The 26,360-nt window shown below is 42.0% G+C and overlaps 1 protein-coding gene across 1 annotated transcript; it reads right to left on the bottom strand.

Annotated features, from left to right (window-relative positions):
- Positions 1–495: 495 nt before the first annotated feature.
- On the bottom strand, positions 496–25,438 carry muc13a (mucin 13a, cell surface associated). The gene is made up of 12 exons (XM_084403107.1): positions 24,095–25,438; positions 22,294–22,353; positions 22,127–22,174; positions 21,898–21,956; positions 21,762–21,817; positions 21,406–21,458; positions 20,336–21,166; positions 3,705–9,676; positions 1,918–1,982; positions 1,645–1,790; positions 1,459–1,554; positions 496–1,373 (listed from the first exon to the last, which is right to left on the bottom strand). The coding sequence occupies exons 1-12, from the start codon at positions 24,249–24,251 to the stop codon at positions 1,264–1,266; spliced, it is 7,653 nt and encodes a 2,550-aa protein (XP_084259233.1). The 5' UTR covers positions 24,252–25,438; the 3' UTR covers positions 496–1,263.
- Positions 25,439–26,360: the final 922 nt, after the last annotated feature.

The following is a 26,360-nucleotide window of genomic DNA, read 5'->3' as shown; positions in this document are numbered from 1 at the left end:
TTCTTCTTTTCAAACAAATATATCTTCCAATGTATTAATTAGATGCTGCGTATCTTACAACAAAGGTACACATGAGCAATATGTATTTAATCTTTGAGTAATAGAAATGCCAAAAAGTTCTGATAAATGATCTGTATCATGTTGTATGAAAGTATGTTTAATAAAATGAAGGGTGAATCCTGTTTTTAATTTCATTTGATTGCTTCAAGTATACTTTATGAACAAGTTTAAGGTTATTCAACTCCAACTTAAGGCTGTTCTCATATCATCGAAATTACTTTTAGAAAACATCAGATCACCCACAATATTGTATAAAAAATACATTAAAACAGGACATTTACTGTCCTGTAAATCTTTTATATGTATTCACAAAGATTTAAAACTCCTTAAATTTGAATACAAAGACCCCTATTTTAATGAATGCTATAGCACATATGTTCGGTTGTCCCAAGATTAAATACAGAAAACAAAAAGGACAACAGAAGACAAAAGAAGATAGATGTCAGAATGCCACAACTTTAATAACAAAGAATACACAGATACAACCCTCAAAATATAGCAGGCTAAAATGAAATATCAACCAAATAAGGTTAACTAAACATATACGTATTCAAAAAGAATAAGATGAATCACAACTATTGAATTGCACAAATCCCTGATGACTTCTACTGACCATAACTAATATGACATTTTTTAGTTAATATGGTATCGCTTTACAATAAGGTTTCATTTGTTAACATAAGTTAACTACATTAGTTAACATAAACTCATAATGAAACATACTTCTACAGCATTTATTAATCTTAGCGAATTTTAATCTCAACATTTAGATTTTGAAGATCAAAAGTTGCATCTGTTAACTTTAGTTAATTAACTGAGAACTAACATAAACAAGAACATTTTTATTATCTAACATTAATAAATGCTGTAAAAAATATATAGGCTAATGCTAGTCAATGCACTATTTGCTAATGCACTATTTGTTACTTGTAACTTATTGTGAAGTGTTACTGTTAATATTAATATATTATCAAATGGTAACATGTGGTCTGCATGTGGGGTGAATAATTTAATAAATAATGAGATTATTAGTAGGGTTATGGTCCTAAAACTTGTATGCACAGTACAAACTATAATCTGTGCCTAATATAATAGTCAACATTTGTTTATAGTTTAATAAAATCAGCTTAAATATTATATTTAACATGGTGTCTTTCTATGGTGTTTTATCTCTTTTTTGAACTTTACAAGTGCACTATACAATTACAAAAACATCACAGTTTGAGCTAATAAAACAGCGATGACTGGAGATATAGACATTAGTGAACAGCATGCCATCTGAGAAAAGGCACCAGAGGTGGTGTTTGTGTTCTCTGAAAAGGTAAGAAGTACAGAAAATAGTATATATTATGTATTTAAAAGTATTAAATAAAATATTTGAAACATAGCATTCAATACCGTTTGTACTTGCTGTGGATCTCATGGTAGTAGTTTGTATGGTTACATTTGTGACAGGTGTGTTAGGCGCAGGTGTGCTAGAAGTAACTATTTCCCCTGTAATATAAAATGTGCAGAACACATTAAACTTTATTTGAAAGGTTTCACCATTATGCTAATTTGTGTATTGTGCTTGTACACACTCACCTGCTTTGATAGTGTCCAGTATGATGCTCAGAGGAATGCTCCCATTCATAGCATTTTTACTAAGAATAGATTCTACCTCAACTGTGCTTGGGACCATAGAAGAATTTTCAAAGATAAGAGACATGTTAACTTTAATGGAGCCATTCCTGTAAACAAAAAAAAGAAAAAAAGATTATTATAACCCCCAATGTCCTATAACAGTGTGCTCTGATTATTATTATCATCCTGGACATCTTTATGATGAAAGTGAAAGACAATAGTTGTCATGCTTACGTGAAGGATTCGACTCTGCTTCGCCTGAATCCTCTGAGATTACTTGCCTCGTAAACTAAGTTTATCTGCATGCAATGAAAAATATTGTCATTTTATTATAAATAGAGTACAATGTGAAATGTATCTTTTCTCATTTTAATATTAAAAAACATTACACAATGCTGTAAAATTCATATATAATATAAGATATATTTGATCTGTTTTAAGCACAACTAAACAGTCTCCAACAATAGGCTGTGAGTTCAAATACATTTGGGCTGTTCTTAAAAGATGCAGTATAAAAATATATTTACTAATTAGGCTAATATGCACTCCCCTCGTGCGAATAAAAAGTCAATCATTCAAAAGCTAGTTGTAGTCATTTTGAACTTAGTATAAGAGGAACATGTTTATTTTACTATTAAAAAAATCTTTATTTTAAGTCATTTAATTTGCTTACTGAATATAACATTTGAAATATCTTTCCAACATAGTTTGAGTAGGCTCGAACAATTCCCACCAAGCTACATATGTCAAGTGCTTTGGAGAATGGATGGATATGGTATATAATATCGTATGGCTTTGGCGCCTCCTTGTGGCTCTATGCAGGCTGTGACGTCTAGCAGGCAGTGTTTGCCAATTTGGCAACTTTGTCGATAGCTTAGCAACTTTTCAGATATAGGCAGTGCAAGTAGTTGGCCGACATAAATCTCCAAGGTGAGATCAATATAAGAAAGTTACATACATCCTGTAAACAAGCTGCTGCGTCAATTTATTGTGCCGACTTTTTACACAGCATTTTAATTGGTGTCAATAAATCTACTCTTGCGTTCATCATTCACTCCACTTACTGTATAGTTGCTGCTACTTGTTAAAATAATAAGAGATAAACATTTCAAACAGTAATACATTGTAGTCACATGACGTCATTATTTTGCATGTTTAATTCTCCCTTCACATGCTATTATAATTAGTGTGGTTGTGATTAGTCGACTTGGAAATTGCACATGAACCACTTCTCAAAACATAATGAGGTAACACTTTAGGTTAGAGTCCAATTCTCAACATTAATTAGTTGCTTATTAGCATGCATATTATTAGGATATTGGCTGTTATATTAGTAGGCTACTTCTAAAGCACATATTAATTCCTTATTCTGCATGACCATATTCTACATCCCTTAATCCCACCCAATACCTAAACTTAACAACTACCTTACTAGCTATTAATAAGCATTAAGTAAGAGTTTATTGAGGCAACAATCATAGTTAATAGTTAGTTAATAGTGAATTAATCTGGCCCTAATATAAAGCGTGACCCATTATGATTGTGAACTTCTATTTGGGAACCAAGTTACCAGGTTGGGGAGACCCATAACCTTTGTGGCCCACTTATTTTCTTATTTTTGTTTATTTATGCCCACACACAATTTTTTTCTTTTTGTTGCTGCTTGTTCAAAATGTTAATTGTTAGTTCTAATATTGCTATTGCTTGTTCTAGTGTTGTTTTACAAACCTAAATCAATTTAATTCATTTAACAAATATAAAGTGCTCTGTGGTGGTCTCATCTCGGTGACTGGCCAACTAGATTTCAGTTTATTGAGAGTGATGGTTACGGCAATGATCCCTGGTTCTTTGTCACAGACTAGTTGCAGACTTAAATGTGAAAGCTTTTGTAGTAGTGTGCACTAGTCTTAAGGAACTATGAATGATAAAAAGATGTAAACATCTACTAGCTAAATTGATAAATGTCATCTTATAGTAAATAGCATTTATGTTCTTTAATGTATGAAACAAGTTACACTTACCACAGATATCACTCTGGTTGCCAATGCAAAGAAAGCAGAGGATGATCTGTTACTATATATTTCTTGGAAAATTTCGTTTAGACTGAATCTTAAACTTATGCTTCTTTCATCAACGGAAGGGGGATCAGTATTTGTGGTTACTCGTGCTGTTGTAGCAGGAGTAATTGTTGATACTGTTGTACCAGATGCTCTTAATGTAGTTTGTCCTGCTGATGAAGAACCCATATCAGCGTGTGTTGTAGGTTCTTGTGTCACTCTTTTGACAGTGGTGGAGACCTCTGAGGTATGAGACACTGTAACTGGCTTCATCGACATTAATGTTGTAGTTTCTGTTTGGGCTGGTAAAGGTTCTGTTGTGACTTGAGATGTTTCTGGTACCAATGTTGAAGCTTTGGGTGCAGTAACAGACTCTGTCTGGGCTGTTGTTGTTGTCAGTGTATCTACTGCCATAGAATGTAATCCAGTAGATGAACCCTCAGCTAGTGTAGTCTTGGTTGTTTCTGGTTCATTTCTGATGGTTGATGCTGTGGTTGTCCCTGATACAGTTGCTGGCAATGCTGATGTCACTCCTGCTGATACTGGAGTAGTTGCACTTGTTGTTGGCACTAACAATGTTGGGGCTTTTGCAGATGATTCTGTAGTTCTGGATGTTCCTGCAGTTGTTGTCTTTACTTCACCTGCTTCAGTTAGAGGTGATGATTCCTCTGTTATTGGTGCAGCTGTAGCGGGAGTAAGTGTTGATTCTGTTGTACCAGATGCTCTTAATGTAGTTTGTCCTGCTGATGAAGAACCCATATCAGCGTGTGTTGTAGGTTCTTGTGTCACTCTTTTGACAGTGGTGGAGACCTCTGAGGTATGAGACACTGTGACTGGCTTCATTGACATTAATGTTGTAGTTTCTGTTCGGGCTGGTAAAGGTTCTGTTGTGACTTGAGATGTTTCTGGTACCAATGTTGAAGCTTTGGGTGCAGTAACAGACTCTGTCTGGGCTGTTGTTGTTGTCAGTGTATCTACTGCCATAGAATGTAATCCAGTAGATGAACCCTCAGCTAGTGTAGTCTTGGTTGTTTCTGGTTCATTTCTGATGGTTGATGCTGTGGTTGTCCCTGATACAGTTGCTGGCAATGCTGATGTCACTCCTGCTGATGCTGCAGTAGTTGCACTTGTTGTTGGCACTAACAATGTTGGGGCTTTTGCAGATGATTCTGTAGTTCTGGATGTTCCTGCAGTTGTTGTCTTTACTTCACCTGCTTCAGTTAGAGGTGATGATTCCTCTGTTATTGGTGCAGCTGTAGTGGGAGTAAGTGTTGATTCTGTTGTACCAGATGCTCTTAATGTAGTTTGTCCTGCTGATGAAGAACCCATATCAGCGTGTGTTGTAGGTTCTTGTGTCACTCTTTTGACAGTGGTGGAGACCTCTGAGGTATGAGACACTGTAATTGGCTTCATCGACATTAATGTTGTAGTTTCTGTTCGGGCTGGTAAAGGTTCTGTTGTGACTTGAGATGTTTCTGGTACCAATGTTGAAGCTTTGGGTGCAGTAACAGACTCTGTCTGGGCTGTTGTTGTTGTCAGTGTATCTACTGCCATAGAATGTAATCCAGTAGATGAACCCTCAGCTAGTGTAGTCTTGGTTGTTTCTGGTTCATTTCTGATGGTTGATGCTGTGGTTGTCCCTGATACAGTTGCTGGCAATGCTGATGTCACTCCTGCTGATACTGGAGTAGTTGCACTTGTTGTTGGCACTAACAATGTTGGGGCTTTTGCAGATGATTCTGTAGTTCTGGATGTTCCTGCAGTTGTTGTCTTTACTTCACCTGCTTCAGTTAGAGGTGATGATTCCTCTGTTATTGGTGCAGCTGTAGCGGGAGTAAGTGTTGATTCTGTTGTACCAGATGCTCTTAATGTAGTTTGTCCTGCTGATGAAGAACCCATATCAGCGTGTGTTGTAGGTTCTTGTGTCACTCTTTTGACAGTGGTGGAGACCTCTGAGGTATGAGACACTGTGACTGGCTTCATTGACATTAATGTTGTAGTTTCTGTTCGGGCTGGTAAAGGTTCTGTTGTGACTTGAGATGTTTCTGGTACCAGTGTTGAAGCTTTGGGTGCAGTAACAGACTCTGCCTGGGCTGTTGTTGTTGTCAGTGTATCTACTGCCATAGAATGTAATCCAGTAGATGAACCCTCAGCTAGTGTAGTCTTGGTTGTTTCTGGTTCATTTCTGATGGTTGATGCTGTGGTTGTCCCTGATACAGTTGCTGGCAATGCTGATGTCACTCCTGCTGATGCTGCAGTAGTTGCACTTGTTGTTGGCACTAACAATGTTGGGGCTTTTGCAGATGATTCTGTAGTTCTGGATGTTCCTGCAGTTGTTGTCTTTACTTCACCTGCTTCAGTTAGAGGTGATGATTCCTCTGTTATTGGTGCAGCTGTAGTGGGAGTAAGTGTTGATTCTGTTGTACCAGATGCTCTTAATGTAGTTTGTCCTGCTGATGAAGAACCCATATCAGCGTGTGTTGTAGGTTCTTGTGTCACTCTTTTGACAGTGGTGGAGACCTCTGAGGTATGAGACACTGTAATTGGCTTCATCGACATTAATGTTGTAGTTTCTGTTCGGGCTGGTAAAGGTTCTGTTGTGACTTGAGATGTTTCTGGTACCAATGTTGAAGCTTTGGGTGCAGTAACAGACTCTGTCTGGGCTGTTGTTGTTGTCAGTGTATCTACTGCCATAGAATGTAATCCAGTAGATGAACCCTCAGCTAGTGTAGTCTTGGTTGTTTCTGGTTCATTTCTGATGGTTGATGCTGTGGTTGTCCCTGATACAGTTGCTGGCAATGCTGATGTCACTCCTGCTGATACTGGAGTAGTTGCACTTGTTGTTGGCACTAACAATGTTGGGGCTTTTGCAGATGATTCTGTAGTTCTGGATGTTCCTGCAGTTGTTGTCTTTACTTCACCTGCTTCAGTTAGAGGTGATGATTCCTCTGTTATTGGTGCAGCTGTAGTGGGAGTAAGTGTTGATTCTGTTGTACCAGATGCTCTTAATGTAGTTTGTCCTGCTGATGAAGAACCCATATCAGCGTGTGTTGTAGGTTCTTGTGTCACTCTTTTGACAGTGGTGGAGACCTCTGAGGTATGAGACACTGTAATTGGCTTCATCGACATTAATGTTGTAGTTTCTGTTCGGGCTGGTAAAGGTTCTGTTGTGACTTGAGATGTTTCTGGTACCAATGTTGAAGCTTTGGGTGCAGTAACAGACTCTGTCTGGGCTGTTGTTGTTGTCAGTGTATCTACTGCCATAGAATGTAATCCAGTAGATGAACCCTCAGCTAGTGTAGTCTTGGTTGTTTCTGGTTCATTTCTGATGGTTGATGCTGTGGTTGTCCCTGATACAGTTGCTGGCAATGCTGATGTCACTCCTGCTGATGCTGCAGTAGTTGCACTTGTTGTTGGCACTAACAATGTTGGGGCTTTTGCAGATGATTCTGTAGTTCTGGATGTTCCTGCAGTTGTTGTCTTTACTTCACCTGCTTGAGTTAGAGGTGATGATTCCTCTGTTATTGGTGCAGCTGTAGTGGGAGTAAGTGTTGATTCTGTTGTACCAGATGCTCTTAATGTAGTTTGTCCTGCTGATGAAGAACCCATATCAGCGTGTGTTGTAGGTTCTTCTGTCACTCTTTTGACAGTGGTGGACACCTCTAAGGTATGAGACACTGTGACTGGCTTCATCGACATTAATGTTGTAGTTTCTGTTCGGGCTGGTAAAGGTTCTGTTGTGACTTGAGATGTTTCTGGTACCAATGTTGAAGCTTTGGGTGCAGTAACAGACTCTGCCTGGGCTGTTGTTGTTGTCACTGTATCTACTGCCATAGAATGTAATCCAGTAGATGAACCCTCAGCTAGTGTAGTCTTGGTTGTTTCTGGTTCATTTCTGATGGTTGATGCTGTGGTTGTCCCTGATACAGTTGCTGGCAATGCTGATGTCACTCCTGCTGATTCTGCAGTAGTTGCACTTGTTGTTGGCACTAACAAAGTTGGGGCTTTTGCAGATGATTCTGTAGCTCTGGATGTTCCTGCAGTTGTTGTCTTTACTTCACCTGCTTCAGTTAGAGGTGATGATTCCTCTGTTATTGGTGCAGCTGTAGCGGGAGTAAGTGTTGATTCTGTTGTACCAGATGCTCTTAATGTAGTTTGTCCTGCTGATGAAGAACCCATATCAGCGTGTGTTGTAGGTTCTTGTGTCACTCTTTTGACAGTGGTGGAGACCTCTGAGGTATGAGACACTGTAACTGGCTTCATCGACATTAATGTTGTAGTTTCTGTTCGGGCTGGTAAAGGTTCCATTGTGACTTGAGATGTTTCTGGTACCAATGTTGAAGCTTTGGGTGCAGTAACAGACTCTGCCTGGGCTGTTGTTGTTGTCAGTGTATCTACTGCCATAGAATGTAATCCAGTAGATGAACCCTCAGCTGGTGTAGTCTTGGTTGTTTCTGGTTCATTTCTGATGGTTGATGCTGTGGTTGTCCCTGATACAGTTGCTGGCAAGGCTGATGTCACTCCTGCTGATGCTGCAGTAGTTGCACTTGTTGTTGGCACTAACAATGTTGGGGCTTTTGCAGATGATTCTGTAGTTCTGGATGTTCCTGCAGTTGTTGTCTTTACTTCACCTGCTTCAGTTAGAGGTGATGATTCCTCTGTTATTGGTGCAGCTGTAGCGGGAGTAAGTGTTGATTCTGTTGTACCAGATGCTCTTAATGTAGTTTGTCCTGCTGATGAAGAACCCATATCAGCGTGTGTTGTAGGTTCTTGTGTCACTCTTTTGACAGTGGTGGAGACCTCTGAGGTATGAGACACTGTAACTGGCTTCATCGACATTAATGTTGTAGTTTCTGTTCGGGCCGGTAAAGGTTCTGTTGTGACTTGAGATGTTTCTGGTACCAGTGTTGAAGCTTTGGGTGCAGTAACAGACTCTGCCTGGGCTGTTGTTGTTGTCAGTGTATCTACTGCCATAGAAAGTAATCCAGTAGATGAACCCTCAGCTAGTGTAGTCTTGGTTGTTTCTGGTTCATTTCTGATGGTTGATGCTGTGGTTGTCCCTGATACAGTTGCTGGCAATACTGATGTCACTCCTGCTGATGCTGCAGTAGTTGCACTTGTTGTTGGCACTAACAATGTTGGGGCTTTTGCAGATGATTCTGTAGTTCTGGATGTTCCTGCAGTTGTTGTCTTTACTTCACCTGTTTCAGTTAGAGGTGATGATTCCTCTGTTATTGGTGCAGCTGTAGCGGGAGTATGTGTTGATTCTGTTGTACCAGATGCTCTTAATGTAGTTTGTCCTGCTGATGAAGAACCCATATCAGCGTGTGTTGTAGGTTCTTCTGTTACTCTTTTGACAGTGGTGGAGACCTCTGAGGTATGAGATACTGTAACTGGCTTCATCGACATTAATGTTGTAGTTTCTGTTCGAGCTGGTAAAGGTTCTGTTGTGACTTGAGATGCTTCTGGTACCAATGTTGAAGCTTTGGGTGCAGTAACAGACTCTGCCAGGGCTGTTGTTGTGGTCACTGTATCTACTGCCATAGAATGTAATCCAGTAGATGAACCCTCAGCTAGTGTAGTCTTGGTTGTTTCTGGTTCATTTCTAACAGTTGCTGCTGTGGTTGTGCCCAGTGCAGTTGCTAATGTTGCTCCTGTTGATGAAGTAGTTGTACTTGTTGCCTCTGCAGCTGTAAAAAGAGCACTAGATGCTGTTATTTTTGTTGTTGGTGGTACCGTTTCTGATGCAGACACTGTCGTTTCACTTGGTGTTATTGAATCTGTTTTGGCTGGTAATGGTTCTGCTGTGACTTGAGGTGATGATGCCTCTGTTTTTGCTGACTGCGTCGTTGATTTTATTGCAGATTGTACTGGGAAGATTGTCACTGCCTCTGTTGTAGCTACTGTTTGTGTAGGCTGAAGTGTTGCCATGACCTCTATAGGTAAAGCAAATGAGCAGCAGGTTAGTGTACAATAATAACATTCAAATAATTTAGTGTAACAGTTTTGGTAGTAATCAGTAATAAACTCTTATGTTGTTGTTAAAATGTTCTTTTATCAATGTTCTTTCAAACATTACTTTGTTTGGTGTTGCTTTTGTTTTCCAGCACTACTTAGTCATTATTAACTGCCCTGCCATGAAAAGAATGCAAAAATGGCAAACCCTAAAATTGTCTATCTACTCTTCCTGCAGCTCAGGGTAATATGTAATTATCTTACTCGCTTAACTAGTCCAGTTCAGCACTTGCCATTTTATTCGAAAAGGGTTACATTAATATGGTATTTCAAGTAAAAAAAAAAAAGAGTTATTTTAATGACCTTGTCTTAAAGGCAGGGTAGGCAGGTTTTTTCAAAAAAACGTTTTCCCAAATTTGTTTAAACTGTCTTTATATACCAATACATAATTAAAATGTAAGTACTCTGAAAAAAAGAGAGTACCGTATTTTCCGCACTATAAGGCGCACCGGATTATAAGGCGCACCTTCAATGAATGGCCTATTTTAGAACTGTTTTCATATATAGGGCGCACCGGATTATAAGGCGCATAGAATAGAAGATACTGCAGTCAAACGTTTGACTGGGTTTGCGTTATGCAGTGGTCACCAACCTTTTCAAGCCTAAGATCACATCCAAAGTCCAAATGTAAACCATACCTTGTTTATACTCGACGCGTCCGCATGAGCGCGAAGTTAATAAAAAAAAGAATATCCGTCTGTTCGGGCAGATTCGGCTTAACAGCGCGCGCGCCTCTGAATCCGAAGATGCATGACTTTGAGCCGAATCTGCCCGAGCAGACGGATATTAGTACATCTCATCACACCGGCACCCAGTTTGCGCGTCTAAATCAGTTATATGGTCTGGTGTTCAGTCTAAAACAAAACAGTTGCGTCAAGTATAAATGCCTCGTCTGTTTGGGGAGTTGCGCGCGCAGTCAGTGGAGGCTCGCGCTCCGGTGTCAGGCGAAAGTATAAACAAGGTTTAAGTCAGCGGTTGTTTAACAGACGTTAACATAAGGCGCCAGATCCATATATAAGGCGCTCCGGATTATAAGGCGCACTGTTGTTTTTTGAAAAAATTAAAGGCTTTTAAGTGCGCCTTATAGTGCGGAAAATACGGTATAAAAATCGAGTGTCTGTAGTCCTCTCAGGGCTGCAATAAACACAGCTACTTATTCCATTAATTCCCACCCCCTCCCTTCTGGGCTCCTTCCAAAGCCACGCCCCCAAAACACATGAACACGCGATGCCGACCGCTCAGCTGGAGGACGCGTTTGCCAGCTCAGAGCGGAGAGGAGCGCAATGCATGTAGTGACATCATGTCAGAATCACATGTAATAAAATACCTAACTTTATCATTATGAATATAAACAACTAATGTACTTGGTTGCCTAACGTAACCTAGGTTCTCTCTAGAAGAGGGAACGAGTATTGCGTAAGTTGCTTACGCTACGGGTAAAGTCATCTGAAGCCAAAAAATTATCCTTAATTTTGTATTTATTGTCAACGCAGTGCAGCAGCCAGCAGACCATAGCAGGCTGTATAAGCGTGCTCATTGGCTGTCCTGCGGCAACTGCAGAAGCCTACCGGTGAGACCTGCGTGACGTCGAGCCCTCCACGCGTCACAGCCCGCCAGAATGGGTGTGGCTTAGCGTGTATAAGGAAGGGCTCAACAGGCTGAACTCTGGTTTTCATTGACTGAAGCGAATAAGCTTGTGGCGCGAGCACGGCAGGTTACGCAATACTCGTTCCCTCTTCTAGAGAGAACCGAGGTTACGTTAGGTAACCGAGTACGTTCTCTTACGAGAGGTTCTCTCGTATTGCGTAAGTTGCTTACACTGCGGGAACCCCTTGTCAACGCCGTGCGCGCCGAGCATCCACTGCATGAGTCCCAGGGAAAGCCCGGGGAACACAAGAACATGTGGGAAACAGGCGGTCAGCAACGCGGACCAGCACATGTAATAAGCACTTCATAGGAATACAGAGCGGCTCCACCGGTCTATGTATAGAGAATATCACCCCTTCGTGCAGCTCAACCAGAAGAGCTAGTAGCCACGTGAGAGTAGCCTGCACATGAACAACTGGGCAGAACATACACATCACCTAGACTGATAAAAGTTTAGCCTGCAAGGCGGGAACTTCCAGGTTATAAAACCTAACGAATGTAGAGGGGGAGGCCCAGCCTGCCGCCATACAAATGTCATGAATAGAAATCCCGCTGGACCAAGCCCACGACGAAGCCATGCCTCTAGTGGAAAGGGCCCTGATGCCCATAGGGCACTGCAGGTGTTTGGGCGCATAAGCTGCTGCGATAGCGTCCACTATACATCTGGACAGGCTATGTTTCGAGGCGGCGAGACCCTTGGTGCGCCCACCAAACGAAACAAAGAGCTGCTCAGAATGCCTGAAGGCGGCGGAGCGCGTGATGTAAACTCTCAGCGCCCTGACGGGGCATAGGAGGTTATCACTGCCCTCGCTATCGGATGCTGGCAGAGCCGATAGGCAGATGATCTGCGCTCTAAAGGGAGTGCCAATCGCCTTGGGGACGTAACCATGTCTCGGTTTGAGGATAACTTTCAAGTCATTTTGTCCAAACTCGAGACATGCGGGGCTAACAGATAGCGCGTGTAGATCCCCCACACGTTTTACTGATGACAGAGCTATCAGAAAAACGGTTATGCCGCACTCTCGAGAACCTGACTCGGCGGCGCGGGCGCAGTGTACGCAGTGTACTTGAATACGGCGGTTTGCAGACAGCAATGGCTGGCCGTTTTACACACGATGTCCCGGTGGCTTCGGACGGGGAGCATATTGTGCGAGGAACGGGGCGTGAGAGCGGCGCCGGGGGTAAAATGCTTGTCAGTAAGTGTGAGCGCTCGTGAGCGGGCACAAGACTTACATTCGTAACGTGACCGGCAGGAAGTGGCCGTGTAACGGAGCGGGCAGTGAGTAGGTGTGGGCACGGGGTCGTGGGCACATGTCCTACATCTAAAGCGGCTTTTGCCAGCTTTATGAGAGTGGGCTCCGTGAAAGGCACGGGGGGTATAGTGCTTGTGTGTAGGGGTGAACACTGAAACGTGGGCACATTTTCTACACTTAAAACACATGCGGCGTGAGCCGGATTTTTTTTTTATTTTTATTTTTTAGGCCGTGTGACAGAGCGGGCAGTGAGCAGATGTGGGCACGGGTTCGTGGGCACATTTCCTACTTTTAACGCTCGAGCGGCATTTGCCAGCTTTACGAGACTGAGCTCTGTGAGAGACACGGGGGTTATCGTGCTTGTGTGTAGGGGTGAGCACTGAGACGTGGGCACATTTTCTACACTTAAAATGCCAGCGGCTTGAACCGGATAACCAGACATTACACTCTTTTGAGATTTCTCTGGGTTGCCGTGAAAACGGCAGATGCATGCAGGCGAGCGGGTTGTATTACCGGCTCGTTCGAACACACAAGCAGAAAGGATATGACGCCGGATAGTGTAGCAGGCACGGATGGCTGAAGGCGGCGAGAATCGTCTGGCTTCTTCAGGCGCTGTCCTAGGCTTGCTCTGTCGCTTGTTTCGACGGCGGCGGCTTCTCTCAAAGATCCAGCGATGCAGAGAGCTTCGCTGAAGAAATGAAAATCAGAGTTCAGCCTGTTGAGCCCTTCCTTATATACGCTAAGCCACACCCATTCTGGTGGGCTGTGACGCACTGGGCGCCATTGGGTGTGACGTCACACAGGGCTCACTGGTAGGCTGCTGCAGTTGCCGCAGGACAGCCAATGAGCACGCTTATACAGCCTGCTATGGTCTGCTGGCTGCCGCACTGCGTTGACAATAAATACAAAATTAAGGATAATTTTTTGGCTTCAGATCTCGAGAAAAGATGACTTTACCCGTAGCGTAAGCAACTTACGCAATACGAGAGAACCTCTTGTAAGAGTACTCACTATCAAGCTAGCATATCGATACTGGTAAAGTTTAAAATATATTGAGTTTGATTCGGTAACGAGCTAGTAACATAAGGCAAAGCTAAAAACAGGTTGCATTGATACACGTTTTCCCATTACCATCAGTTACACTGTGATGTGTAAATAGACGATCGAAAAAATCGGTAAAGGAAGACCTGCAGTGTGATCGAGGCCTAAGTGCACTTGCGCCATGCGCTTGAGACCATGTGTAGCTGTCGCAGATAGTGTATTTTCTTGCTGAATATTTTTCCCTTTTGAAAGTTTTTGTTTTGTTTGTTTGTTTTGTTTTATAAATGTTGTGTAATACTTTAATACTTATTTGGGAATTGTATATTTGATTTGCATGATAGTTTGGCAATAGTGACACCGTTTTTTCACAGTGTCCATTTGATGTTTGTGATGTTGATAGTCCTGATTCTTGAGAGGAAGACATTAAATATAGAAGACATCGAAGGCATCAGTTGAAGCGTGGTTTTTCTGGTTTGGAGAAAACATTCAGGAGCCGTTATACTATGCGCTTAGATTGTTAAAATAGGGCCCCAGGTTTCAGTTGGTCAGTCTATTTCAGGGTGCTTTCACATCTGTAGTTCGGTTCATTTGGTCTGGACCAAGGGCAAATAATGATGGCCTACTTTGTAGCATTTTTCAGGCGTTTTGGTTCCTTTTCACACCACACTGATCGCTCTGGTCCAAATCAGTTTATGAGTCGATAAAACGAACCAAAATGCAGTCACGTGACAACATCCATGTTGTGTATTGAGTTACGGTTTAACCAGTAGAGGGCGCTGCAGATCACAATACATTGTACTGGATGTTGGTAAGAATGGTGAAGAAGAAGAAAAATAAAGAAAAGAAGTTAAGTTGATGCTAGCTGGTTGCTCTCGTCTGTTCTGCTGTGAATGATTGAAACATAACAAATTTGGCAACGAGGATGGCGACTGCCGGTGTGCCTCTTCCTGCGTTGTTCCTGCCATGCAGTGGACAACCTACCATTCCGTTCGATATGTGGATGAACATTTTTTTCGGGAATTACCTGCTTGCTATTCACGCAACACAACTGGCCCGACATGAGGAAACGTGCAATTCTCCTACACTGCCTGGGCACCGAAGGCCAACATGTATTTTATACACTCACAAATGTAGGTACAACCTATGATTCAGCAGTGGATACACTGCGTGCACATTTCGGTCCAGCAATAAATGTCGTGGTGGAACGACACAAGTTTAGACAAAGAGTACAGAGACCGCATGAGACTGTAGCCGAGTACGTGAGTTAGCTACAACGTGCGGGTTTGCTGGGAACACAGATGAAATGATACGGGACCAACTTATTGAGCATGCTAGCTGTGTAAAAATACGTGAGAGACTGTTAGTACAAACTGAGGCAGATCTCACTCTGGATACAGCAGTAAAGTTGGCGTGTCAAGTGGAAGCAGCCATCAGACATGCCCAGACTCTAGCTTCGGAGCCGCATGCTCCAGTGCACGTGGTGAAGGCGAGACTGAAACGTCCATTCAGAACCAGAGCAAAGAACAGTTACTCCGCAGAGCCTGCAGCAGCACTGAAACATGATCAAAGCTGTTTTAGATGTGGATCAGCAGCTCACCTGGCAAATGCTCAGGACTGCCCTGCAAGGAAAGTGACTTGCCGAAACTGCAATAAGGTCGGACACTTTGCCCGTGTATGTAAGTCCAAGCAAACCACGGCCAAGGTAGGAGAAGTAGTTATTCTGGAAATGAATACGGTGCGAATAATAGAAAATGGACAACTAGATGACAAAATTACATGCACAGTAGCCATAAATGCAAAGGCAACTTCCCGTACTGTGGAGCTAGTAGTGGATACGGATCGGCTGTGTCAATCATACCTGAGCACCTCTACAGAGCGCACTTCAGTGGTGTGCCGCTTGCTGAGCCAGAAAAAAGGTTAGTGACTTACACCAAATCTGATGTTCTAGTGCTGGGTTGCCTGCCAGCTACAGTGCAGTATGCGACCATTACAGTACCAGCTACACTGTACGTCGTCAAGACAGGCACAGCTCTGCTGGGAATGGACTTATTCAGGGCACTGAGACTTTCTATTGACAACAACATCGTGCTCTCACCTGCGGGCCCAGTGACAGAGATCAGAGAGATCAAAGCCGGATCAGTGACTGGGGAGAAGCTAGGTCTTGCTAAAGGTTTCATTCACCGTGTAAAAGTCAGGGAAGATGTCCAGCCTGTTCAACAAAAGCTGCAGAGACTCCCACTCTCTGTTAAACAAGCTTTCTCTGCTGAATTGGAGAGACTGTTAGAAATGGATTTGATAGAGAGGATTGACGCATCTCCATGGGTATCACCCATCGTTGTTACACGACGAAAGAATGGTTCAGTGAGAATGTGCGTGGACTTACGTGAACCAAACAAGGCTGTAGTGATGGACAGTCACCCACTTCCCCATATGGATGATCTCTTCTCTGAAATGCGTGGAGCCACTGTGTTCTCCACCATTGATTTGGCAAATGCTTATCATCAGGTGTTACTGGCAGAGGAAAGCAGAGATATGACTGCATTTATAACTCACGAAGGGCTCTTCAGGTTTCGTCGGGTTCCATATGGACTGTGTTCAGCCCCAAGTGCGTTCTCCAAGATGATGTCTCTGGTGCTGAGAGACCTCAAGGGGGTCCAGAACTATATGGATGACGTCATAGTCTATGGCACAGAAAAGGAGGAGCATGATCGTAACCTGCAGATGGTGCTTGTTGCGATAAAGGAAGCTGGCCTCCAGCTCAACAATGAAAAATGCCACTTCAACCAGACCAGCCTACGGTTCCTTGGACACACCATCTCAGCCCAGGGTTTGCTGCCAGACAAAGATCACCTCAAGGCTATTACAGCTGCTCCAGCGCCTAGCGACGCCACCACACTGCGCTCATTCCTGGGGCTCACAGCATGGTATGCAAAATTTGTGCAAAACTATGCATCTCTGGTGAAGCCCATGCGAGGCTGCCTGCATGACGACACATTCCAGTGGACGGCAGCAGCACAGTCAAGCTTTGACACGGTCAAGACTCGCATTGTAACCAGTTCAGCGCTATCCGTCTTTGATCCCAGCCTCCCTACAATTGTGTCTACAGACGCTTCGGATTATGGTCTGGGTGTCATACTGACACAAATGCACTCTGATAACACGGAGCGCACAGTTGCTTTTGCCTCACGTTCACTTACCCCTGCGGAACGGAAATACTCCATTGTAGAAAAGGAGGCGTTAGCCTGTGTGTGGGCAGCGGAAAAGTGGAGGACTTTCTTATGGGGGACAAGATTTACACTGCGTACAGATCACCAGGCTCTGACCACACTGCTACACACAAAAGTACTTGGGCGCGCAGGAATGCGTATTGCCCGGTGGTCAGCCAGACTTCTTTGCTTCACGTATGACGTGGTGTATCGTGCAGGAGCACAAAACTATGCTGCTGACTGTCTCTCCCGTTTGCCTCTACCATCAGAAGAGAATGCAGAGCCAGTGACTGAGCCTGAACTTGTAGCTCTGCTGGACACAGAACTGAAAGCTCTCTCAGTGAAGGACTCCGCTGTGGCATGTGAGGCATGCCCAGAGCTTACTGCCATCAGGGCACAGATGAAAAAGGGATGGCCTAAAACAGCAAAGGGTCAAACCCTACTTTGCTACTAGAGATGAACTCTCAGTTCAAGATGTGACAATATACAGGGGCCCTCACCGACGGCTAGTGCCTGTGGCCCTGAGAAAACAGCTGGTGGACCTGGCACATGAAACTCACCAGGGTGTTGTGCGCACCAAGCAGAGGCTGCGTGACTTATACTGGTGGCCCAGCATGGACATGTGGGTGCAGGACAGCATTAGTGTATGTGTGACCTGCCAGATGAATGATAAAAGTGCTAAGACGCACGCTGCTCCACTTCAGCCAGTTTCACTGCCAGACGGCCCATGGCAGAAAGTAGGAATTGACATCGTTGGACCGTTCGATTCAGCGAACTTCACGTTCTCAAAGAGACACTTCTTACTGCCGAGCAAGAGAGGAAACCATGGAAACCATTCATACAGGACTTCTTGCTCACGTACCGTGCAACTCCACACCATATCACCATATGTCACCATATGAACTCATGTTCAACAGGAAAATGTGCACAAAGGTGAACATCGGTCCAGCAAGCTAATCTACTCTGCTGACAGAGAAGCAACTGCGCAACCATGTCATCTCTAAACAAAATGCATCAAAAGCTTACACAGATGTGTGGAGAGGTGCACAAGTACCAAAGATCAAAGAGGGAAGCCTAGTAAGAGTACGGAAACCCTTCCAAAAAAAAAGACAAAAAAGAGGACATTGAAACCGTGACTGGAAAAAAACTATAATTGGAATGCTGTTTTGCTTGTGAAATTTTTTAATTCCGCTTAAGTCTAACGCTTCTGTTAGAAGTGTGTTCAACATAATGTTGCATGCTATAACTGTTAAATTGATACTATTATTGGAAAGAAAAGGATGCTAATGTTAAGTATGAATAAGGAAACATTTAAGTTTGCATTATATTACAGCCGAGGTCTAAGTGATTTAAGAGACGGCGTATTCATTTTTATTTTACCTGGTAAGCTTCCTAAACAAGAGGGGAAATATGTTGTGTATTGAGTTACGGTTTAACCAGTAGAGGGCGCTGCAGATCACAATACATTGTACTGGATGTTGGTAAGAATGATGAAGAAGAAGAAAAATAAAGAAAAGAAGTTAAGTTGATGCTAGCTGGTTGCTCTCGTCTTTTCTGCTGTGAATGATTGAAACATAACAATCCACATCACTCGTTGGCCAGATGTGTCTTGAACGCATTTCCATAACTGCACTTCGTTTGGTCAGAATTAACGTGCAGGAAAATTCCAACAGAACTCCCAGAAGTAAACAAAGAGGTGGAAAATCCGGGAGACAACACGCCGCTGTTTACTATGGAGAGACGACTGCGTGGGCTGATTGTATCCTTGGTCATATTTTATTATATAGTTTGTCTACTACTTACTTTGTTCTTTAGACAAACAATAATATTTGAGAATGAAGCGAGGATGCGGCTCGAAAATAATGTCAGGCTCCGCACCTCCTCACAATAACAAGTTTGTCCGCGAGCTGCCATGCTTAAAGTGCAAACTGTCAACAAACATTTCTCCTCATCCCATAATGCACAGCGCAGCTGACTACGGCAACTGGTTCAATCCAAAAATGCGCAGTTCTTTGGCAGTTGGTTCTGTTCGAGGTCGGATTACGTTCTCACCACAAACGAACCGCTCCAGAGTTAGAGGTGGTCTCGGTACGCTTGTTTGGTACGCTTTTGGTGCGCACCCGAGTGCGATTGCCGCATTCACACCTGCCCAAACGAACCGCACCAATGGGGAAAACGAACTCTAGTGTGATTCAACCGAACTAAATGAGGCAGGTGTGAAAGCACCCTCAGTTGCCTAAAAATAGCAACGCGTCAACAATGTGCCTGAACACACCAGTGTTCAGACCAGCTAAATTTGTGGGTGCACAAATGGGCGCAAATGCATTTGCTATTTAAACAAGGCGCAGGACTTGAAAATGATAACTGCGTCAGGCTGAAACTAGCAAAAAACACTTATGTCGCACCTGGTGCCTCATTGTGCCGGGTGTATGATAGGGCCTTAACCTTTTTATTCTGATTCAAAAACATTTATTCATTGCTACAGATTATTATTTTTTTTTTTTCTCAAATAAATCCTGCTCTTTTGAAATTTCAATTCATAAGAGAATACTGAAAAAATAAGAAAATTTAAAAAGAAATGTTTCTCGAGCAATAATTTCTTTAAATGATTTCTGAAGGATCGCACTGAAGACTGGAGTAATGTTGCTGAAAATTCAGCTTTGCCATCACAGGAATACATTTAAAAATATATTACAATAAAAAAAGGTTACTTTAAAAGCGTTCTGCACATATTTCCCCAATTCTGCATGATCTTCACTGGCTTCCTGTGGCTTACCGTATCAAATTCAAAATTCTCCTTCTCACTTTTAAGTCTCTGCACGGCCTGGCGCCCCCCTATCTCTGTAACCTGCTTCTCCCCTACACCCCGACTCGCTCTTTACGATCCGCTGATTCTAGCCTTCTCGTCGTCCCTCGGCATCGCCTTGCTTCAATGGGGGGCAGATCATTCAGTGTTGTTGCGCCCAAAATGTGGAACTCTCTCCCCCGATCACTCTGTTCTGTTAACACTATCTCTGAATTCAAATCCATGCTCAAAACTCACCTATTTTCTGAATGTTATAATTCTTAATTTTCCAATAATTTTTTTTTTTTTTTTTTTTTCTCAGTTATATCTGTTTGTATTCTGCTGGTTGCCGCCCCATCTACCAAATTTTTCACTTACTGTACTCAACTGCCTACTGTTGTCCTGTCTGCTGTCTTTGTCAACTGCCTTTATTGTTGTTTGTTTATTGTAAAGCGTCCTTGAGCTCTGGAAAGGCGCTATATAAATAAAACTTATTATTATTATTATTATTATTAAATCGTAATAGTATTTCACAATATTACTGCTTTGCTGTATTTTTGATCAAATAAATGCAGACATGGAGACCATAGAGACTTCTTACAAAAACGTTTGCACAGAAGTGCATAGTCATAACATATTTAGTCAAACCTGTTTTAGGTATTATAGTTGTTGTTGCTGCCCTTGTTGTTCCAGGTGCCGCTGTAGACCATGAAGTTGAAGTGGAATCTGGTGCTGCAGTTCTCAATGTTCTTTCAGCACTTGTACCTACTGCAATTGTAGTTTTTAAGCTTTCAAAACTAACTCCTGTTCCTGATGTGGCTGGCAGATTTGCAGATGAAATGGCCGTTCCTGTTACTTCTGGAGCATTTGATCCATCTATTACAGTTGTTGTGTGGATACTGGTTGTAGTACCCACTGATGTTGAAGTTTCCTCTGGTGTCCCGACTGTATTTCTTGTGTTTATGTTGTTTGTTTGCTGTATTGAAGTAGTTGCTGGTGTGGTTGATGGAGTGATTGTTTCTGGAAATACAGACACCGTTGATTTGGTGGCTGTTAGTTGACTTGAGGTGTCTAATGGTACATTGTTTGCAGTGGCAGTTTTTTGTTGCACTGATGTTGTGGAATTAGTGATGGTTGTTGGCTGTCTTGGGTTGGCAGTTGGTACGATTGTTGTTGTTGGATTGGTTTCTTTTGTTAGTGTTGAAATGTGTGACTCTGTTGTTTCTGATATTTGTCTTGAGGTTGTCGTCTGTTTGCTTGTATGTGCTTGAATGCTAGTTGTTAGGGGCTCTGTTGAAATTGTAGATTTTGTTGTTTTGGTTGTTGATGGCCTTAAAGTGGTTGTTTCTGCAGTTGTTGGGGAAGATGAAGTGGGCAACATATTTGTTGTAGCTGGTAATGACTCATCAGAGTTGAATGACTGTGTTGGTGTTGTGGCCAAGGTGATTGCAGGGGATGTGGGGTTTGGTTTTTTAATGGCTGCAAAAAATAAAAAATGAAATGAAATGAATATTACATAAAGATGCAGATGAAAAGAACACATTGACATACCTGGTTACAAGTACAGAGAACTTTCTTTGTATGAATTTAGAAAATAATAGAGAATATCTGTCATCATGCTTTACCATTAGGGTTTACCGTACATGCTTTCCATTAGGGTTTAATTACAACATTAATTGAATTAATTAAATTACAGCATTTTGGAATTGATTCCTTACCTATTTCTAAAACGGGGTACCAGTATTGTCTGGAAATAACAAGTGGTCCTTTCCTGATAATTAAATTATTAGCATATATTATTGTGCATGACAAAAACACATTTTGTTCAAAAGAAATGCACCGAGTCTAGGCAAACAATGTTAACTGTAAAATTCAAATCAGTCACTATATCCGCCCCTGATTATCAGTTAAGACTAAACCAGATACTTTTTCCTACTCCTATCCTGACTTTTAGAGATCTCAGGGCTAAAACAGCAGATCAGCTCTGTTTTGCTATGATCAAGACCACAGAGCTTCTCAAGATGATTTTGGAAAATTATATGTTACATGTTAGATTAGGTATTTTCTCACTTACCTAAAAATTTTAATATCTGTACGATTGGCCACAGGCCAATTTTCCAGTGCTCTGTTCTATAGAAATAAATAAACATGCTGCCGTTTAAAATGTGTTAAATGAATATTGAAAAACTGTGACTGTGCCATGACCTTACATTCAATTGGTTCCTGTTGATAACTCTTTGGTCTGATGAGGCCGTATGATGTGAAACTGCTAATGATGTGAGAGAAAAAAAAGATTACTTACTCTTTATGGATCATGCCAAACTTTTTTTCTTTTCAAATTCAAAAGTATTCAACAACAACAACAACAATTTTGTTGTTGTTGTTTATTTACTGGTGTTATTTCCCCACTGTAGACAAGGACAGATCATTTGTTTTTACCTGAATCAGACACATTTTTTTGATTTTCACACGTTGGCCCCAACAATCCTGATGGAAGAGATATATTTAGCTTTAGTTTGACCATTTTTGCAGTGTTTCTGAATGTAAACACATGTTCGAAAGTGCTATATGTTGCACAAACATTAAAAGCTTGAGTAGATATTTACCTATAATAATAAATAGAACCACTAAGGGGGACATTGTCCTTTTTATGTCACCCCGTGTTCCTGCAAATACATTAAAAGTTATTGCACAAACTCATCAACAAAACAAGGCAATGTTTTTAGAAAAAATATATAAAAAGTATTTTTTACACTGGATATACTACAGTATTATTACATTAGTCAGAAATGCTTATACTGATGTTGGTGACATTACCAGATTTGTTTACTTTTTCCAGACTTTGAGTTCAGTTGTTTCAAGTGTTAAGTGTTAAGAACATAGGTGGAGTTTAGGGGGACCAGACCAGAGCCAACGATTTTGTCTGAACTATGAATAAAAAAAAAAAAATAAAAAAAAAATTAAACTCCGTCTATGGTTAAGAATAAACTGAACATTTCAGCCTGTATGCTTTTTATGGTTCAAAGTTTGTTTTTATTGATTTTTACAGTATATATCACATTCTGCTTTTTAAATATCAGAATGCGTCACTTTGTCTGTATGAAAAAATCTGGCTCTTCTATAGTAAAACCAGTTCTGTTTCACACATACTCTGTTTGCAGTGCGTATGCGGTTATGTGTCTACACACAGGTTATGTGACTTGCATGTTTTTAAGAATTAAAGTCAGTTCTATTTATCACCTGGTATAAGAACATTTGCCAATCATTTTCAGCATTTATACGTCATTTCAATTTTAACATAATTAGTTCCATTGAATGATCAAATCTGCTCGTATATACTTTGTATAAATGGCGCAAAGCCCCAACACCTTATGCCGCAAGCGTGGCCACCCGATAGTCAGAGCCACTATTCCATGAAATTATGGTGTGTGTACAGTTTGTCGAGGGATCTTTTGTTGTTGTTGTGCTCACAAATTCAAGTGGGCCACTCTCAGAGTCCTGAAACATCCAGATGGTGAAACCTCATTAAGTCCCTGAATTCTTGACTTGCCATAGTTTTTTTTTTTTTTAAGGGGGTTCAATTAAAATGTACTTATTATAATTGCTGTTTCATCTTATTTTAAATAAAAAAAATTTCAACATAGCCTAAATCAATTATCTTGAGGCCCCTTTGGGTGCTGCCCCTGTTTGAGAACTGCTGCTCTAAAATAATGTTGCAGGAAATTAAATCTCAAAAAAACAATGCAACATCATGTAACAAATCTTTACAGAGTTCACAGTATAAAATAGTTATATAAAAAAAAAATAGAATTAGTACTGTGAATAATGATTAAGATTATAATATTGTCTTATAATATTGGATTCATTGGATTGTGTTGTGTGCTACACACCTGCTAGCTACATAACGAGACCATAGAAACAAATAAGATCTGTTCGAAATCTCCCCCTATAACTTCATTCATTATTCCCTACATTCCACTAATATAGTTCACTAGAAGGAGTGAATTAAAACGAGTGAATTCGGACACTGAGTGCGTTCCTGATTTGTTCAAAGCAAAATAATCGACACCGCTGTTTGTTGGAGATGCACAACAGTTCTGCTGTGGCTTTCATTTGAACTATTGTTAACTATTATTTCATTTGCAAAATAGAGCAGACAATATTGACAATACTGTGTTTAAAATGTACAACACTTAATATTAACTTTTTGTTTGTTGAACTGTTGTATAAAATCACTGTCACATTTGCAATCGTATGTGGGAATTTAATAGATTAAAAAAAAAATGTAATATAGCGCCTTTCTACAAACTCAGGGTCGCTTTACAAAACTGCATTCTTGCTCTCTCTGAGTTCGGGACTTTTATGTTGAAGAGTGGTTTTGCCTGGTCTTGTCATGTCTTGTCTCACCTTGTGTCACGCCTGAGCCCTCAGCCAAGGTGGCTGCCACGCCCGGGTCATCAGTCAGGATGGCGGTCATGCCAGAGTCTCCAGCCATTAAGGGTGTTATGCTAGAGTCTTCAGCCATCATGGACGTCATGTTAGGGTTCCCAGTCTTCATGAACATTGCTCATGAAGCCTCTAAGACAATTCCTAGGTGTACAAGACTGGTGTCAAGTCTGGAAAATGCACCGCTTATGTCGGTGCTTGCTGCTGGTATCCCGGCGGTTGTCCCAAGTCAAGGGGTCTCAGAGGTGGTCCCACTGACAACTGCACTCCACGTCACTGATATAGCCGTTATGTGAGCTTGGGCCGCATACTGTTCATCAGCCCAAGAGTCTGCTTCAAAGTCTGCTTCAGATCAAGAGTTTTCTTCAAAGCCTGATTCGGTTCACCAGTCTGTTTCAACCCCTGAGTTTCACGTCTGCCTCAACGTGACCGCAGAGGTCATACCAGAACTTCATGTCTCCCACGACACAACCACAGAGGTCGTACATGAACTTCTTGAAAACATTTAGCTGATCCTGTCATGTTCACTGAGAACACAATCAAGCTACCTGCCTTTTTTGTTGTGGCTCCTGTGGCCAATGCTAACCTCTCTGTACCTTCTGTTCCAGTCTCGCCTAACCTTGCCTTACCTGTTCCATTAGGTATGCTATGGTGGTCTTCTGCCCGGCAGTGGAGGACTACGGTTTCATCTGATCTGCTATGGTGATCATCTGCTCCAGCCTGGAGGTTGTCTGCCCTACCAATCCAGTTTGAGCTACCCCGACTACTGCTCCTCGGACCAGGGCCACCTCAGCACCATTGGCCAGGATCATCACTGCTCCACAGCCCAGGTCCACCACTGCACCACGGCTCACTGCTCCACGTTCCAGGTCCCCGAGTGTTCCTTAGTCCAGGTCCATCACTGCAAAATGGCCCTCTGCTCCACAGCCCAGGTCCTCCAATGCCCCATGGTTCATGTCTGCCTCTGCACCACGGCCCACTATTCCACAGCCTAGACCTGCCATTTCTCCACGGTCCAGGCCTGCCAATGCTTCATTGTTCAAGTCTGCCCTTGTTCCACGGCCCTGGCTCACCATGGTTTCATGGTCTGGACTCTCTTCGACCCCAAGGCCCAGGTTCACCATTGACCCATGTTCCTAGTCTTGTTCCACTGCATTGGCCTGGCCCTCCAGTATGGCCCTCAACACTACCCTCCTGGACTATTCTTTTGTGTGGAGCGTCTGGAATCCGCTCCTTAAGCAGGGGGCTCTGTAACAAACTCAGTACTGTGGTGTCTGAGTTCGGGACTTTTTTATGTTGAAGTGTGGTTTTGCCTGGTCTTGTCATGTCTTGTCTCACCTTTTGTTTGCTCTCACTACCATGTCTGTTTCCATGGTTACACTTGTTTGTTTCCCCGACAATACACGCCCCTGTCCTTATTATCTCGTTTGCTCCCGTGTATAAATAGGACCATGTTTGAGTGAGCGTTTGTCAGTTATTCCTCAACGTATGTTTGTTGCATTGTCTCGTCATGGTGTTCATGCTTCGTCTGCCTTGGAGTTGTTATTAGTAGGCATGTTATTGCCTTTCCTGGATTCATGTCTTGCCTGTTTGTGGATTATCGTGACTGTGCATGTGTGGAATAAACTGTTCACATTTAGATCCTCATATCTCTTTATTTGAGACAACGCTCCAGATGTTACACTCGTATAATATATAATCAACATTAAAAACAAGAAGAACTCACACAGGATATGTTTCTGTATTGAAGAGAGTTTGAGTCTTGAATCGATCTCTATGCTCAGTCTTTGTCTATATTTGTCCGTCATGCTAGTAAGTGCTAAAACCCCACTTTTACAAAAGTACATTGTTGAGAACGGCAGTAATGTAGCGTGATTTGCTAAGGCAGCAATACTCTGCACGCAGCCTATCATATGCACGCTACTTATGTGGATGCAGTCTGTTTTGACCGCAAAAGATGTGGTAATTTGATAGGATGTCATGTAATTGACCTTTTACACGTATACCCCAGTTTTGGAACTTTTTTACAAATATTTGTAAACCATATATGCAGAAAATACACTATAATAATTATTCAATCCATTTAATCTGGCAATTGATAAAATAGCAGTATTTAAAAAAATCCACAGAAATCCTCATAATTGGACTGATTCTACAGTGTCTCAACTCTAAGGGTGTCCACAATTAACAAATACATATTGTGATCATTTATCAGCTTCAGATCCTT

The sequence above is a fragment of the Rutilus rutilus genome (assembly GCF_951802725.1).
Source record: "Rutilus rutilus genome assembly, chromosome: 2".
NCBI lineage: Eukaryota > Metazoa > Chordata > Actinopteri > Cypriniformes > Leuciscidae > Rutilus > Rutilus rutilus.
This window is presented reverse-complemented; position numbering and strand designations above follow the sequence as displayed.